The 16,654-nt window shown below is 43.2% G+C and overlaps 2 protein-coding genes across 2 annotated transcripts; one reads left to right on the top strand and one right to left on the bottom strand.

Annotated features, from left to right (window-relative positions):
* Positions 1-3,124: 3,124 nt before the first annotated feature.
* Positions 3,125-6,318, bottom strand: ssna1 (Sjogren syndrome nuclear autoantigen 1). The gene is made up of 3 exons (XM_080848117.1): positions 6,058-6,318; positions 4,058-4,257; positions 3,125-3,427 (listed from the first exon to the last, which is right to left on the bottom strand). The coding sequence occupies exons 1-3, from the start codon at positions 6,107-6,109 to the stop codon at positions 3,332-3,334; spliced, it is 348 nt and encodes a 115-aa protein (XP_080704243.1). The 5' UTR covers positions 6,110-6,318; the 3' UTR covers positions 3,125-3,331.
* Positions 6,319-6,432: 114 nt separating this feature from the next.
* Positions 6,433-16,124, top strand: anapc2 (anaphase promoting complex subunit 2). Its single transcript, XM_080847322.1, has 14 exons — positions 6,433-6,674; positions 6,885-7,143; positions 7,372-7,714; positions 9,037-9,169; positions 9,412-9,625; positions 9,971-10,090; positions 10,310-10,427; positions 11,144-11,322; positions 11,609-11,750; positions 12,059-12,134; positions 12,783-12,986; positions 13,428-13,560; positions 14,704-14,948; positions 15,830-16,124. The coding sequence occupies exons 1-14, from the start codon at positions 6,603-6,605 to the stop codon at positions 16,043-16,045; spliced, it is 2,454 nt and encodes an 817-aa protein (XP_080703448.1). The 5' UTR covers positions 6,433-6,602; the 3' UTR covers positions 16,046-16,124.
* The last annotated feature ends 530 nt before the right edge of the window (positions 16,125-16,654 follow it).

Below are 16,654 nucleotides of genomic sequence, written 5' to 3'. Positions count from 1 at the left end.
TCGAACACCAGTGAGACCAAAAAAACCAACCCAGCAGGAACTATCGATCCAGTTTAGACTTTAATACTACCACTCACATACACATATACACACAATACACACAAAAATGCAAAGACACTCACAAACATACACACATATCTAGTGAAACACACACAAATGAAAACATACTTATTCTCACAAACACACACACACACACACACACACTGGAAGCAGCAGGACTGTCCCTGTCATCAGAGACCCTTATGCAGTTTATCCGTCGATCACTTCCATGACTGACAAACTGTGACTGCCCTCCAGGAAACCGGTTCCAGGTTTGAGACCGCGCCTGATTGTCTGAAGTACCCGCCCCACTGACACGGTGGGCGTGTGACTCCTGCCTCTCGGTGTGGTGGCCAGGCGGAACCTACTAGCCTAGCGGCATTAGCCTCTCTGCCTTTAAAGCTTGTCTCTGTCATGTATTAGCGCCCCCGTTGCATGAGCAGGGGGTGGCGGGGGTGTCGGTCGTCAATCTCATCACCTCATGAAAAGTAAGTGACCAAATTTTTTTTTTTTTCCTGAAGAGCAAGAAGCCTTCTGTGCCCGTCCTCACTTCCTATGAGACTCAAGGTGCGGAGGGGGGGAGGGTAGAGGGGAGGGTGTTCAAGAATGCACACCTACAAACTCTTCAGAGATGAGTGGAGGTGGAGGAGGAAGAAGTAACGGAGGAGAGAACTTGATAAACAAAAGAAAAGAAAAAAAATCTCAAAAAATGTCTAGTGAAAGGGTGCCACAGTACCATTTGTTTGTGATGCTTATTATTATTATTTTTTGTATTTGCATGTGTAGATTCCTCATTGACTTGCCCCTCCATCCTATTCCACCCCCCACTACTACACAATTAGTCCCGGATGGATGATTGTGAATGTCTTGTAGTTTTGTATTTCATGATGGTTGTAATGAATCTGTGTGAGATTGCAGAGGAATTTCTAGAATAGTTTATCTGTAGGGCCAAGAACCAACCAAGCGTCACTGAGGTCTCTGTTTAATTTTGACACTCCTGTGTAACCATCAAATCAGAATCAGACCAAATCAGAATGTCATGTTGTGTCAGGATGTAAGCTATGAGTCTGCTTTATATCTAGATGCCTTTATGTGTTTACACTGCTCAAGGACAGCAAAATTAACTTTTATACAGTTTCATTTGGATTAAGATTGCTTAGGGGATACTCATATCTAATTGTGACCTATCAAATCTTAATCGTAAGCATTTTCTCTCCTTGGCCCAGCAGAAGTAGATACATATAGTCCATGGCAGCCATGTTTCAGTATTTTAATAAGTCTTGGTCTTAACAGTTGTAAGTAAACATTTGTCTGAACTGGTCAGTTTAGAAACACACGCCAGCTGAAAGACAAATGATCCATATGGTTGAGCTCTATGTGTATGTGAGCCTTGTATGTATGTGTGGCGAGAGGCAAAGTACATGAGGAAGTTGAACTGACTTACATTGCTGGGCTGTTATGTCTTTTCCCCCCTTTTTTATACACACATTGCCAACTTACGTGTGTGTCTGTTTATGAGTGTGTGTGGCTGGGTGGCCACCGATAACTAAAACGATTGGTTCTCCCTTAGCCAGTATTGTTGTATAGTTTATATAGCCCAGGATAATGGTGTTTTCATGACAGTAATTTATTACATGGCTTTTTTTTTATTAATAATTTTTTTTCTATAAAGGGCTTGGTGAGAAGCCCTCGGGAACTGTGGCCACAGTGCTGGGGAGCTTTGTCTTGCTTCTTCTTTTTTTTTTAAACTGTACTTAGGTCATGATTTGACATCATGTAGGAAGAAAGGTAGGCATGTGTACACAAAAGCGTTGGCTGGAGTCTCAATTATTGTCTGTGTTTTTACTTTACATTTGCACTTGTCATTTTACTTTCTTTATTTTGCACTTCTTCATAAAGAAAAAGCAACTGTACACATACTGTAGAAAGACCTCAGTGACATGAGTGAGTTTGAATGGTTTTCCCTCTTTTTGTACAAGAAAATAGGGAAGGCACTTTCTGACCCTTCCGGAAGAGTTCCAAAACAAAAAAAATTGCATACCCTTATTTATACGGAACACCTTTTCATGCTAGTGAAAACAGAACCACTGAACAGAAGGCCTGAGACAGCACGTCGAGACATCCCTGTTGTTGCATACGAGCACTTGCCTTGTCTCTGCCAGTATGCCTCTTGGGCAAATAGTATTCCAATGGGGATATGTGACACTAGCAGACTTGTGGAATGGCCTGAACTGCCACGGAAATCGATAGGCTCTGGTGGCACGGAGGGAGATAGAGATGTCTAGTACCCTTCTCATCTTCTGACTAAGTCTTCAAACTGTTATTTCCTGAAGAATCCGAACCACTCTTATGTGTAGATAATGCTTATCTATATATTTCTTTTTTGTGTTTGAATTTATGTATATGTCACTCCAGCTGCCGATAAGATTCAACTGTGCAATTTGTATTCATCAAGGATTTCAGCAGAAAAAAAAAACGATGTCAGAAAAAGGTAAATAAACAGAAGAACAAATGAAAAAATGGTGCCCTATTATTTCTGTCTATGGGGGAGGCCAAGTGCCTGTGCAAAGCAGAGCCTGGTCTTTCAAGGTACAGTATGCAATTATGGCAAAAGGTTGTTGATGTTGGAGCTCAGTATGATCTATGCTCCCGATGCAACTATATTTGCTAGAACAGGCTCAGACTGAGCCCCTTCATTTGTTTTCCAGTTACAGAGCCTGACTGTGTACGGACACCAGTATTATTTTAGCACACACACACAGAACAGACAGCTAGAGGACTGTTAGGAGAAGTCTTCTGGATTAGAATCCCAGACTGTACCTGTACTTTATTCTTTTTTTAACCAGTCCCAGAATCTTTAAGTAATATTGTTACCATCCCAAACTATATTTACACTGAATTTCCATTTCAGAGGCACCCATCTGACAACACTAGGTATTGGGGAGGACTTTGTTTAAAGAGAGGGAGGGGGAGTGTATGTGTGTGTGTGTTGCTGACAGATCAGCACTCTTCAAATGAAACTCTGTGGCCATTCTGATGATTGATCCCTTGCACTGAAACACTTTTGGCACAATAACTCAAGTAGTCACACTAAATAATCTTTATTAAAAACGTTCAATATAAATAAAAGAAATACGTGGGACAATAACTGACGTATTTTGAATGACATCAGACACATAAATACCAAAACACACAGACAAGGGCGAGGTAAGATGGGATGTTAGGGTTTGAATGCTTGTGTGTTTGCACAGATGACAGGCAAAAGACATAGAAAGAAGCGGGTGAATACAAGTCAGTGATCTTTGCCTCCTCTGGGTTCGGTCGCCTTGGTCAGGTTTCCTGTCTCCTTCTTTAAGACATTCAGCAGCGTCTGAGAACTTTCTAGAATCTGAAAGGAGAAACAGCGATGCATTGAAGAACCCAAGTTTAACCAAGCACCTACACAAATACACACACAAACAAATTACAACAGAGGAGTTGAGTGGGGCTTCTGTGTTTGCTTTTAATTAGTATGACATGAAGGGGGGGGGGGGGGATTCATGCCTTTGTGTCTGACAAAGCAGAATGCTCACGGAAAAGCACAGAGGAATTTGCCTAAAAGGGCTCCCTTCCTTCTTGGAAGATATACATCGGTGAGCATGCATGGGTCTGCTTTATACATGGTGAGGGAACCTAAGTAAGTAAGTTCAAGTGTAATTTGGTAGTGGTACCAACCTAAGGGTAATACAGTTACCCACTGATTTCCCACTGATCCTATGCAACTAATGGGTACTAGTAGCATATTAAATGATCAGAAACAAGTCATATTTTGAGGGCAGTGACCATGTGTTACAGCACAGGAGTATTCAAATACCATGTTAATGCAACCTTTATGGCCTCAAATGATGGCCCTAAACATTTGCCGACAGGCTCAGTAAAGATCCATAAAGGGGGACAGTCGTAGCAGGTAGAGAGGCATGTAGGGTGGGGATTGGGAATGTACTGTATGTGTGTGTGTGTGACTGGAGTGACCTGTTACCTTCATGTATGCGGCCTCGGTCTCGGCGATGGTGCGGTCGAAGTCGGCGCGCGCGGCCAGTCGGCGGGCAAGGCTCTCGTTGACTCGGCTCAGCTTCTCTGTGAGCACGCGGACGTCGTGCTGCAGCCGCGCCTTCTCCTCCTCCTCCTGCGTGATCTGCCGCTGCAACTCGTCCCGCTTCGAGGACAGCTCCTCAATGCCTGGGGAAGGAGAGAGAGAAAATGGATTGTGATCTTCGCACTCAACTACCACAGCACAGCTCCTCAATTCCTATGAAAGGGAAAACAGGAGGGAATGAGGGAGGAAGAGAGAGGATGGATTGTGATGTACTACCTCAACCACCACAAGCATTCACCTCATCACTCAGTGGGTGCCATCAAATGGTCTACCAGATATCTGAACTTGAATGAGTAGGAAAATGTGTAATGCCAATTTGAGTCATGAACTGAAAGCAGTATGCTTGTATTTGCTGAATACAGAAGCTTTTGTACCAAGAACAATATGTATTTGCGAAACCAGAAAAAAATGGGTTTTATGTTTGCACAAAAAAGTGTTGAATAAAGAATATGTGTGAGTGTAGGTATGAGTGATATATATGTATGTATGTGTGTGTGTGTGTATATATATATATATATATATATATATATATATAAATATTTTTGTATGTGAGAGAGAGAGATGAGGTCACATGTTCTGCAATCCCTTCTGCTGAATCAGGTCATTGCAAGCCAGTGATTGATGGGATGGGGAGAGTGTGTGACAGAGAATCAATCATACATTACCGAGAGGCCCTGTCGGAGGTCACTCCCCTTTCACGTATATGATATCAATGAGTGAAGACAGGTTTAGTACTTGGACTAATCAGAGAGAAGGACGTTAAAATAAAAATTCAATACATAACTTGCAATTAATTATGGTTCCTATTCAAATTGTAAATATGGTATTGTATGCTCTAACAGGCTTGCTTAACTAGTAATTTTTGAAGGCCCAGTTAATTCTCCCAAATGCAAATTAATTATAATGCTCACTAAGAAATTATTTTAAAGATTTGATAGAGCTTTAATGTCCAGTCTAGTTTAACCAATTATTTATATTCTGTTCTGTTAACAGTAAGGCTACCACTTATAACAACCCTGGTTTACTTCCATTCAGTACAAACAGAGAAGTAGTTTTGGTAGTGGGGTCTTGATTTTCCATTCTTTGACAGCATTTCAATGTAATGTTTCACTTTGACAACTACCATCACAGAGGAATTTCAAAACAATCAAATGAAATGAGTGAAAGATTGTCCATCATCCTTTATCTATAACAATGTGCCTCTGGCACAAGACAGGGGCTTGAAATTGTCACGATTCTTTATTTATGTTCGCTCATAACATCATTCTTCAAGCAGTAACTGAAAGGACAGTACACAAGGTGCATGTAAATACTACTAGGACTGATCAGAACAAAACAGAAGCTGACAGGATTCTGATAGCTTTGCAACATTTATGTGTGCAATTCTGTGTGGCTATTTCCCCCGGGGCTACTATACTGCCCTGTATTTCTCCTCTCCCTCAACAATAGAGACACATGTCAGACCAACATTGAACATTCTGTACAACACAAGTATCATAACGAGATAGAATATCGCCATAGGCTAGTAAAAAAGCAATTTAAACCATTGGAAACGCAACAGGGTATTTTACTGACGTTACAGTACTGCTATATTCGTCTAATGACTATGAAGTGTATTTGATGTTGAGAAGGAGTGCATTTGACCCTAATGTGACTTGAGCGGAGTTACTCATCTTAAACCAGACTAATGCTAGCAAGCTTATTAGCTAGAGCGTCAGATAACCTGTGCACTTTGAGCTTGGCATCCAATCAAGGCAGAGAGCACCCTCTAATCGGGCTAGTTTAAACTTAACTGAAAAGTAGAAAGCAATGATACTGTAAACTAAACAAAGCGTGAAGAAACGCATACAATCAATGTGCCCAATACAACAATGTTCGCTTACACTTTACGAGTTCGTTGTTGTAGGTTTGCAACGCTGCTCCTTGTTGGGTCATGATGCTAATTTTGAAGCTCAAGCCCGCGCACACCGTCCCAGAGTCACGTCCGTAAGTTGTAATGATTCATACAGCTAGGTAAGTTTGCTGTCTCCAATAAGACGATGGAGTATCCCTCCCCAACGTTCCAAAGTGTCTAAAATGCGCTTGCCACTGGCAGTTTACAGTGGGGGAGTATTAAAAGCAAACTCTTCCGTTCCTCCCCTGACTTAAGTCTCCCTCCAAACAGCAGTTTCCAGGACAACTTCTACCATTGCTACAGCTACTTCCGCCAATCTCTTATTTACTTCCGTTAGAAAACGTCATCATTTTGCGCCATTTAATTGAAGAAGAGCGCGATATTTTGCCACAACAAACCTGTGGAAAATGTGTCATGTTGTAGAATAACAAAGGACACATGGAGTAAAGCATTCAGAAAACCTTTAAGAAATGACTGCATCGCCGTACCCATGAGTTTATGAGATCCTGCACATAGCATTTTTCTTCCAGCAACATGAACGCCGTGCAACCAAACTCAGTACCACAGGGTCTGGTCAAAGCTTGGGATACCGTAACAACGGCACTGGTAAGTATCAAGCGTGGATTAAACGGACTGAATCATTATGAAAAATATTATTGCGCATTGGCAGGTTTTCTGGCTACATATGTATTATCTGTGGAACTGTATGGAACGCAGTTGGCTACAATTTTATTTTGCACCCTTGTTCTATGAAACATATTGTAAATGTGTGCATCTGCAATATGCTGTCAAATCCATTCATCTTTTCATATATAGCTATCACCTGACCTCGACAATGCTCCGTCCGAAGAAGCTCTCTCAGATCATTTGGACTTGCTCTGTCGCTGCGGCGCCGGCCAGTACATGGAGGGCTGGCTCCTAGACACCTTGCACATGAACCTGACTTCGGCGGTCGCGCCCGAGTTCTGGGCTGGACTGAAGCTGCAAGATGGGGAAGAAGTGCAGGAAAGACGGCGTGCCAGAGTTCTGCTGCAGGCCTTCCGTACCTTGCTGGCCCGGCTTGAACCATCATTAGGTGAGATAATAGACCTGGTTCTCTATAACAGAGATTGTTTGCCTAGCTTATATTAGTATTCAGCAGCCTACAAATTCATGTCATCTGCTTTAATTTTACAATATCAGATTAGATAAGCCAACCTGAAACTTGTTTTAGCATTTCATAGAACTCAACAAAATGTATAAGCCTTATGTTCCAAAGCAGTTAAATTATGATCTTCCTGACATTTATTAACTGTGTTGATAGGGGGTTTGGAGCAGATTGGCAGATGGCAGGACGAGGGCCGGGCAGGCTTGAGTGGCCCCGGAGCCCAAAGCTTGAGTGAGAGGGCCTTCACCGGCATCAGGGCCATCCTGCTCTTTTCCCCTCCGGACCTCCTTCATGAGCGGATGCTGGAGTTCCTCAGCCGCACCTTTGCTGTCCACATGAGCCAAGCTGGGCAGGCAGCCCCAAGAAGGGAGGGCGAGGACGAGGAAGAGGAGGCAGCGATGGGCACAGAAGGGAATGTTTGCCAGGGCTGTGCGGTGAACCCTCATGATTGTTGGTGCCAGGAGGCCCTTAAGCTCCTGAGAGAGCTAAGTCATATTCTGTAAGCGACCTTGCTTGTCTTTTATCTGATCTTGTATCATTCATTATGTTTAAGTTTCAAAACCAGTTACCAACTAATCCTAAATCAGAAATCTTACAATGAAGAAATATTGCGCTAATTATTCTCTGATTATTGTCATGTAGTTATTATGCCTGGTAGTGACTCTTACCTTGCAGGCTCACAAACGATACACAGAGATTTAGAAGAAGCCAGAGATCTCTGTGCTCCATTTAAACAGACACTTAATGCTATACTGAATGTGCTACTGGAAGAGCCAGAAACCCCAGTCTCCATTAAGTTTGGTCTTCTGGGCTGGTCCTCTAGTTTTGGGCCATCGCTGTAGGTATCGATGTGTAAATGTTAGACTTAAAGTAACATTATGCAACAATTTTACCTTAAAATAACAGCTTCAAAATCATTTTGGTGTTATACTGACTTGTAGTACAGAGGATGGCTTCTGTTACTGCCATAGTATGCCTGGTGCACCAGGTATTGTAATTTGGGGTACAGGGCGTAAGACCTCTTGCGAGAACTACGTTATGCTTTATGGCACCACCTCATGGAACAACAACTAGACCCATGCACTAGCGATCAGAGGAAGCTAGCGCAGTATTCTCTGTATGGACATCATGGCAGAAGCGACTAGTAAACCAAGGAAGACGTTGGAGGATAGGAAGAAAAAAAGAGAGAGTAACCGATCAAGAGGCTGACCAAGTCAGATGCAGAGCTGGCCTTCTTTCTAATGGACTAGTCAGTAATAATTTATCACATGTCTTGTGTTGCACTTGCTTGATGTTTGGCTGTGTTTGGAAAGTTGTCGCCTCGGTAGTTTTCCTCATAAACATCTCAGCCACTGTTATTTATGAAAGAATCTGACGTAGGCTGTAACCTTATTGGTGGCATCCCTGTTTCACAGAGATTTGTAGTTTTTCCAGATGCCCACAGTCATCGACCTGTCCTGTCTCAGGGTAGCATCCAAATAAATTAATCTCATGTCAAAAAATTTGATCAGTCTGCAGAGTCATATTTCTGTAAAATCTCCTGTAAAATGTCATGCTTCTTTGGCTTCTGTCGTTGTCTTTGCCAGTTCCATATCATTCAGCTTGTCAACAAATACATGTGAACACTGTCCATTAGGGGGTTTGAAGCGCAATTTTTATTTACGACTGTGGGGTAAAAGTGAGCTACATTCCGTAACTTTAGGGGAAGCTCAGTAGCAAAAAGAATACCTATTCTCTCGGGATGGGGCTTTAAGGTGCTAATGAAAGTGTCAGAAAGCCTAGTGTCCGCTCATTGGTATGTCTCTTGGTGTTTGGCTCCAGGTCGAGACTGCAGCTGCTGGAGAGGGTGAGCTCAGAGGCGGTCACCTCCATCCTCCACAAGCTGATCGAGCAGAGGATGGAGCAGCGATGCCGGGGCGAGTACGAGATCTCCTTCCTTTCGGATTTTCAGGGGGTACGCGAAGAGTCTTACTTGCAGCCTTGCAGCATTTTACACTACTTTATCGTCTTCATGACTGTTTAGCATATTTATAGAGAAGCATTCTTACCTTTGCTAAAATCTAACTTGATTAAAAATTTTTTTTTTTAAATCTAACTTGATTTTAATTTTTTTTTTCACATTATAAAAAAACAGAAACAATTTGAAAAGTGAACATGTTTTTATCTTTGATGATTTCTCTCTACCCGCTTGAGTAGTGGCTGGATCAGGTGTTGGGCTGGGTGAGTAGAGTCTTTGCCAGCGAGGTGGATGTCAGAAGGATGGCCGGCAGTGCAGCTGGCAGCGCTGGAGAGAGGTCAGTGGGTCAGCCGAGCAGTGCCATCCTGCAGCGTTGGCGCCATCACATGCAGCAGTTTTTTTGCAGGATCTACGCCAGCATGAGGATCGAGGAGCTCTTCAGTATCATCAGAGGTGAGGGGACCCTGACAAAGGTCTAAACATGGAGAAGAGAGTTGATTGTAGATACATTTCACAGGTTTAACCTCTGCTAAAGCTCCTTTTTATTTTTCATCTTCTTAGCCTCATTTTTTTGGGTCAACAATGGGATTTACTACATTTAGATTTATTGCATGTGTTAAATTACTTAATTTAATGACTTTATGGTGGGTTTTATTTTCTTGTCAGTGAGCAACAATGACTGGTTTGAACCTTATGTGGAATATTTAGTGTTAGAATGAACATTCAGATCCAAAGCTGTTGCCTGGATCCCATTTAATATAGCGAGGAGTTCCCTCAAGTAGTTTGTTCTCCTTCCAGATTTCCCAGAGTCTCTCCCTGCCATAGAGGATTTGAAGTTCTGTTTGGACAGGACCAGTCAGAGACAACAGCTCCTCACTTCCCTCAAGACAGCCTTTGAGACAAGACTCCTGCACCCAGGTTAGACAGAGGCACTTGGCTCCGAACTTCAGGACTGTGTACATTTCTGTGTTTGGTGGTATACTCAGAAGCATTCCTGTGAATTCTGCAGATTGGAGTGCAAGTAATGGCATATGCTTTATCACTATAGTAGATTTTAAAATGGCTGGCACCCAGCCTGGCTCAAACGATCTAATCGCCTTGTTTTAATGCTTTTTTCCCCCCTCCATTGTCTCTTAGGGGTTCACACATCTGACATCATTACGGTGTACATATCGGCCATCAAGGCCCTGCGGCACCTGGACCCCTCCATGGTCATCCTGCAGGTGGCCTGTCAGCCCATCCGCAAGTACCTCAGGTAACATCCTCTCAGCCCTCCGGGCCACACAAATCTAATTACACAACAAATAATATTAGTCAAAGTCAGCCCATTCTTCATTAGTTACTAGTCATGGCAAATTAAGTGAGGGAATTAAGGGAAACGCTGGCAATGAAGAAAGGATATTGTAACCGTGTATCTAAGTAACTGCTTCCTCAGTGCTTACTAAAGATATAGCAGGAAATGGGGAAAATATGGCACAGGGTCCTGCTGATGTAGAATATTTGTTTTAGTCTTCGGTTGGCTGGTGTGTGGTATTAAGCCAAAGACACCTGGCCAAAGACAAGATTACCTGGTCAGTCTGTGAGGTTAGTTACTTTGCATTTACAAGGCAAACGCTCGATGGTATCGCTCACAGTTATGCATGAAGGAGTTCTGTGTTAATGTAGTGACGCTTTATTCTTTCCTCTCCTCAGTAGAATGAAAATGTATCCTAAACAAGTCAACAAGCTATACATCCTATATTCTAGAAGAAACTATTTTATAGTTGTTCATTTACGATAACAATTGAGAACAATTGTTCAACAAAAGTTCAACAAAATACAGCTGAAAAGAAATAGCTTTTGGTATTAATTGCCAAGAGTAATAAAATGGATCAAATCATAAATCATTCATTTACTTATGTAATTGTTATGTAATTTGCCATAGTGCTGTTAGGTTCTGATAATTGATGTTGCTCTTGCTGTTGTTGCTAGGACGCGGGAGGATACTGTTCGACAGATTGTGGGCAGCCTGACCGGGGATGCTGAGGGCTGCACAGACCTGGCCAATGAGCTCTCCCGTGCCGACCCCGTCACCTTGGAGACCCAGGACAGCGAGGATGAGGGCAGTGACCCTGAGGAGTGGACACCAGACCCCATAGACGCATTAACAGGTCAGTGAGAGAAGGGGCGATTCTCCTAATGCACACCCAGGTCGCCTGCAACTTATATGAGCATCTTCGGTGAATGCCCTTTTCTGCCACCTAGTGGACACGCTCACAAAATGACACACTTTGAAATTAACATTTTCCCTCCTAGTCTAGTGTTACATCCTAGATATAGGAAGGCAGACAAACACAGATTCATAAAATAGATTACAATATTGTTACTTTCTTTTCAGTACTCAGTCTCTCACAATATTCAATTGCATGTATTCTGCTTTTTCTTTTCATTCCACAGACAAGACGGGTTCCAAACACCGGTCTTCAGACATCATCAGTTTGCTGGTCAGTATCTATGGCAGCAAACAAATCTTTATTGACGAGTATCGCACCGTCCTGGCTGACCGACTCCTTCAGCAGCTCAACTACAGCACTGCCAGGTACCAGTGCACCCCAGACACACCACACTGATCCCGTAGGTGTGGTTATATTAGGGAGATATTAATTGATATGTATGAAAGTAAATATGTTTGAGCGCTTGGACTTTACATAGTATTTATTTAGATTGGTCTTTCAGTCGAATGAATGTGAACTCTACTCTAAAAGTCATACAACCGGAAGTGCAGAATAAATTCATTTAATTAGCTTGCTTGAAATATGATGAGGGGATGACTGGGAACACTCCTCATTGGTAATCATTGTCAGTGTATTGTGTGTGTGCCTCATGTAATGGTTTGACTGTTTCCAGGGAGATCCGCAATGTGGAGCTGCTGAAGCTTCGATTCGGTGAATCTCATATGCACCTGTGTGAGGTTATGCTAAAGGTGAGCCTTCTGGAATCGCCTTTTTCATTTTTCTGTTTCTTTTCTTTTTTTAATGATGGTAACCGATTTTAATTTGGAGCACTTCCTGTAATAAAAAGTAGATGCTCTGGGAAATACAGGGGACTTTGGTTTCCACATAAATTGGATACGGCCTCTTTAACCAAAAAGAAAGGGAGGGCACTGCACTGAACTTTTCAGTCAGACATTTTAATTGAAGACCAAGAGGAAAATCATTACAGGGTCGTGCCTCCCCATCGTTCCAGACAATCATTAAAGTCCAATCCTGGCTGAAATTGATTCTTGGCTCAAAGGACTAAGCTTAATCCTTGTCTGAGAAACCGTCCATTCACGATTATGTAACTAAAGAAAACTTCAGCAGGATCTTGTGCTCATGGAGTTGAACTCATCAGAATTATTTTCTGCAATATTTTATACATCTTTTACCCACATAACAACATGGTAACGTGGTCACAGGAAGTGACAACAAAAAGCAGAATAATTATTCAGTGCTGAATAATGAGAAAAAGAGGATAGAAACTAAAACCTCCCAGAGACAATCCACCCCACCACTGAACTAGGACTGAGAAATAAAAAAGACAGAATAATGAGAAGGGAATACAAGTATGTTTCTTTTTTTCTATCCTCCAGGATGTGGCTGACTCTCGTCGGATCAACACAAACATCCGCGAGGAGGAGTCCCGTCTGCCCCCGGAGGAGCAGCCGCCCCTGGCTCTGTCGTCCATGATCCTCTCCTCCGAGTTCTGGCCCACGCTGAAGGATGAACGCATGGAGCTGCCCGCGGTGGTGACACAGGCCATGGAAGCCTACACACACCGCTACGAGAAGCTAAAGGTGATGAGATGTGTACTCACACACACACACATTCACACACACACCTCCAAGTTTTTGGAACAGTGGTTCCATCTTTTGCCCTTTTTAGAATTAGAATAAGTGATGAGTAACAGTTCAGTATTAAGGTTGTGTAACATATTCCATTCCTTAAAGGCACAGAGCCCAGCCTTATGACTGGTGTAGGGGACACAAGCTCGTAGGCATAATTCAATTCAAGCCTGTCCATGATACTCCTTCCCCAATTTTTGTTGTTGTTGTTACGTTTCCATGGTTTCTGTTTGTTTTTCTCAGCATTTGGGTCATTTAGTGTTTCGTGGATTGATTAAAACTGAGGGGGTGCACCGATGGCTCCTGTTATCCTTTTCAAAACATTCTTTCTGTCTCTTCTCTGCTGTACACCCTTGACAATGGAACACTATGTGTCTCGGCCCCCCTCCACAGGCCATGAGGACTCTAAACTGGAAGTCTCATCTGGGAACAGTGACTCTGGACCTGGAGCTAGAGGACCGCACCCTTTCTAATCTCTCTGTGTCCCCCATCCATGCAGCCATCATCCTGCACTTCCAAGATAAAGGTGTGGACCACGGAAATGTGCAAAAATGACACATGCGTGTACATTCTTCACTCAAATGTCAGGAAGTGGGAAGTGCTTCCACACCCATATTTGAAAAAGGGCAAAGACTCCGCAGAAATATATATAGGTGTAGTACATGTAAACACCCATCCATACATTCATATGTGTGAAATATATATAGGTGTAGTACATGTAAACACCCATCCATACATTCATATGTGTGAAATATATATAGGTGTAGTACATGTAAACACCCATCCATACATTCATATGTGTTTTAAAACAGTTTTGATTGGCACACATATACAGACGTACAGTCCCCATCAGTCTGGGGAAAGCTAAAAGACCATGTCCAAAAGATTCCAGCTTCATCCATCCACTGTAAAACAAATAATTTACAAATGGAGGGCATTCAGCATGACCGCAACTCTGCCCAGAAGTGGACACCCATCAAGACCATCGCCAAGAAGCACCATAATAATAATAAATCAGATAAAAGCCAACCCACACATCACCTCTAAAGAGTTGCGGACCTCTCTGGCAGCATCTGGGGTAAATGTACATGAGTCTACAATCAGACGAAAATGGTTGTCTTTTTCTCCAAACAAAGCGGTTTTGATTGTGACCAAATAATTCTATCTTGGACTCATCTGTCCAGAGAATGGACTTCCAGAAGGCCTGTGGTTTGTCCAAGTGCTCTCTGGCAAAGTTGAAATGGGCAGCTTTGTTCTTTCTTGAGAGCAGAGGCTTCCTTCTGCCAACCCTCCCATGAATGTCGATTTTCGTCTGATTGTAGACGCATGTACATTTACCCAAGATGCTGCCAGAGAGGTCCGCAACTCTTTAGAGGTGATGGGTGGGTTGGCTTTTACCTGATTTATTCTTCTTCTGGTGCTTCTTGGTGTGATGGAATAATCAACACTCAAACTGGTATAAAGACCAGCATGCATGATCATGCACGTAGCCTGTTCAGCACACTTTCTATAGAACCTTAAAGCCGACTAATGTGTTGACTGTGTCATGCATTATTCTCCCTCATGTCCTCTGTCTGTTCTGTGTGCACATCTGCACACCTCTATCTCTGATACTGTGTGTGTGTGTGTGTGTGTGTGTGTGTGTGTGTCTGTGCACACGTGTCCACAGCCTCGTGGAGCCTGGAGGAGCTGAGTGGGGCGCTGGCGGTGCCCCAGGAGGTGGTGCGCAGGAAGCTGGCCCTGTGGCAGCAGCACGGGGTGGTGCGCGAGGAGGCTGGGGGGCGCTTTGCGATCCAGGAGACGGCGCCGTCATCACGCGAGAAGCAGGACCGTTCCGTGCTGCTGCTGGACAGCGACGAGGAGGGAGACTCCAACACGGCCACGCAGTCCGAGCAGAGGGAGGAGAAACTACGGGTAAACACGCACACATGTGCACACACACATCAACTTAAAAACTTACTCTCATACGCACACACGCACACTCAAACTATATGCATACGCACACACTCACATACTATACGAACACACTCACACACAAACAGTCACACATTAATGCACTAACATACAAATACTGTATGCATACACACAGATACACACACACACACACACACACACACAGGCACAAAGATCAACTCACACACATGTCAACACACACACTCACACACACACACACACACACACACACACCCACACACACCAACACCAACACCAACACACACACACATTGACGCACTCCCATTCTCAACCAAACGACTACCTACATACATACATACACACACACAAACACACATACACACACTCGCATACATACAAAACCAAACTACTACATACACACAAACACATAATTTTTGTCATTCACAGGCATACATTTTAACATCATGCATTTGGAGTGGCAGAATGTGGCAGAAAACCAAAGCAAATACATGCACGCACGCACGCACGCACACAAACATTCACACTCTACCACACAGTGAGCTCAGAGGACAAAAACCTGCATGTAAACTACTCCCATTATGATGCAGAGAATATCCGTTTCCAACAGACTTTCACACTTGCATACAAATAAACAAATCAGAAATAGTGGTATACACCCCGTCACATGAAGGGTGTTCAAACTAAGATATGCCCATAAAAACACTCCCAAACTATCTGACTCAGAAACCGACACAGACACAGTATTACAAATGCCTTCCTGCCATGTTCAAGGTTACACACAAACAGCCATTAACCCCTCAAATGTCTCACATACTCTCTCTCACATTCTGTCTCTCTCTCTCTCTCTCTCTTTCTTTCAGCTGTTCTGGGCGTACATCCAGGCCATGCTGACTAACCTGGAGAGCATGACCCTGGAGCGTATCCACACCATGCTGCGCATGTTTGTCTCCTCTGGGCCTGTGGTCACCGAGATGGAGATCGGGGAGCTGCAGGCCTTCCTGGACAAGAAGGTGCGAGACCACCAGCTCATCTCCTCGGCCGGGGTTTACAGGCTACCCAAATCACCCCACCACTGACAGCCGAGAAAGGGAGATCCCTCTGCTGGATCTGATTGGTTCGTGAATGATAATAGCCTCATCGAGACGCCAATCCAGTATGGCTAAAGGGTGCTGTCAACGGTTGTCACCTTCACATTTAGAATTTGTGTATGCCAAATAAACATATATTATGTGTACATTTCTACACTCTTCAGGGTTGTGTAATTTACTACTCAGGTGTGTCGCTGTCATGTCAGGTGGTGTGGTATGATTTATTTCATTGAGTCTGTGGTTCTTTCTGACTTAGTTGAACTACAGCATATTCTCAGTTATTGTGACCTATTAATCCATCAGAACTGGTATGGTTGGAGCTTTGCACAGGACGGTGGATAAACACACATTGGTAAATACAGAACTTTGACTCTGGGGAATGCTGGACTTTGATAGAACAATTTCGAAAGAACAATTTGTACACTGAAAGACAAATGTTTACACTGACATTTTGAAGGACTCCAAATGTCTTGAGGAGGATAAAATTATAGAACATACAGACTAGAACATTTTAGAACATGCAGACCGAGTTACTCAAACATTTGAGTTTATTTCGCCCACAAGACTGGAAGAACTAGTCCTAAGGCGACGATTCTC

The sequence above is a fragment of the Sprattus sprattus genome (assembly GCF_963457725.1).
Source record: "Sprattus sprattus genome assembly, chromosome: 11".
In the NCBI taxonomy this organism is placed as follows: Eukaryota; Metazoa; Chordata; class Actinopteri; order Clupeiformes; family Clupeidae; genus Sprattus; species Sprattus sprattus.
The sequence above is the reverse complement of the archived record's forward strand: the minus strand, read 5'-3'. Positions and strand labels throughout refer to the sequence as shown.

What these genes read in the sequence shown, in the direction of transcription:
- anapc2 (XM_080847322.1), top strand. Translation starts at nt 6,603, where the DNA reads ATGAACGCCGTGCAACCAAACTCAGTACCACAGGGTCTGGTCAAAGCT. An exon ending in CTCAACTACAGCACTGCCAG is followed by an intron (nt 11,751 to 12,058) that starts GTACCAGTGCAC and finishes GACTGTTTCCAG; the next exon opens with GGAGATCCGCAATGTGGAGC. An exon ending in ACCGCTACGAGAAGCTAAAG is followed by an intron (nt 12,987 to 13,427) that starts GTGATGAGATGT and finishes CCCCCTCCACAG; the next exon opens with GCCATGAGGACTCTAAACTG.
- ssna1 (XM_080848117.1), bottom strand. Translation starts at nt 6,109, where the DNA reads ATGACCCAACAAGGAGCAGCGTTGCAAACCTACAACAACGAACTCGTA. An exon ending in CAACAACGAACTCGTAAAGT is followed by an intron (nt 4,258 to 6,057) that starts GTAAGCGAACAT and finishes CTCCTTCCCCAG; the next exon opens with GCATTGAGGAGCTGTCCTCG. An exon ending in CCGAGGCCGCATACATGAAG is followed by an intron (nt 3,428 to 4,057) that starts GTAACAGGTCAC and finishes TTCTCCTTTCAG; the next exon opens with ATTCTAGAAAGTTCTCAGAC.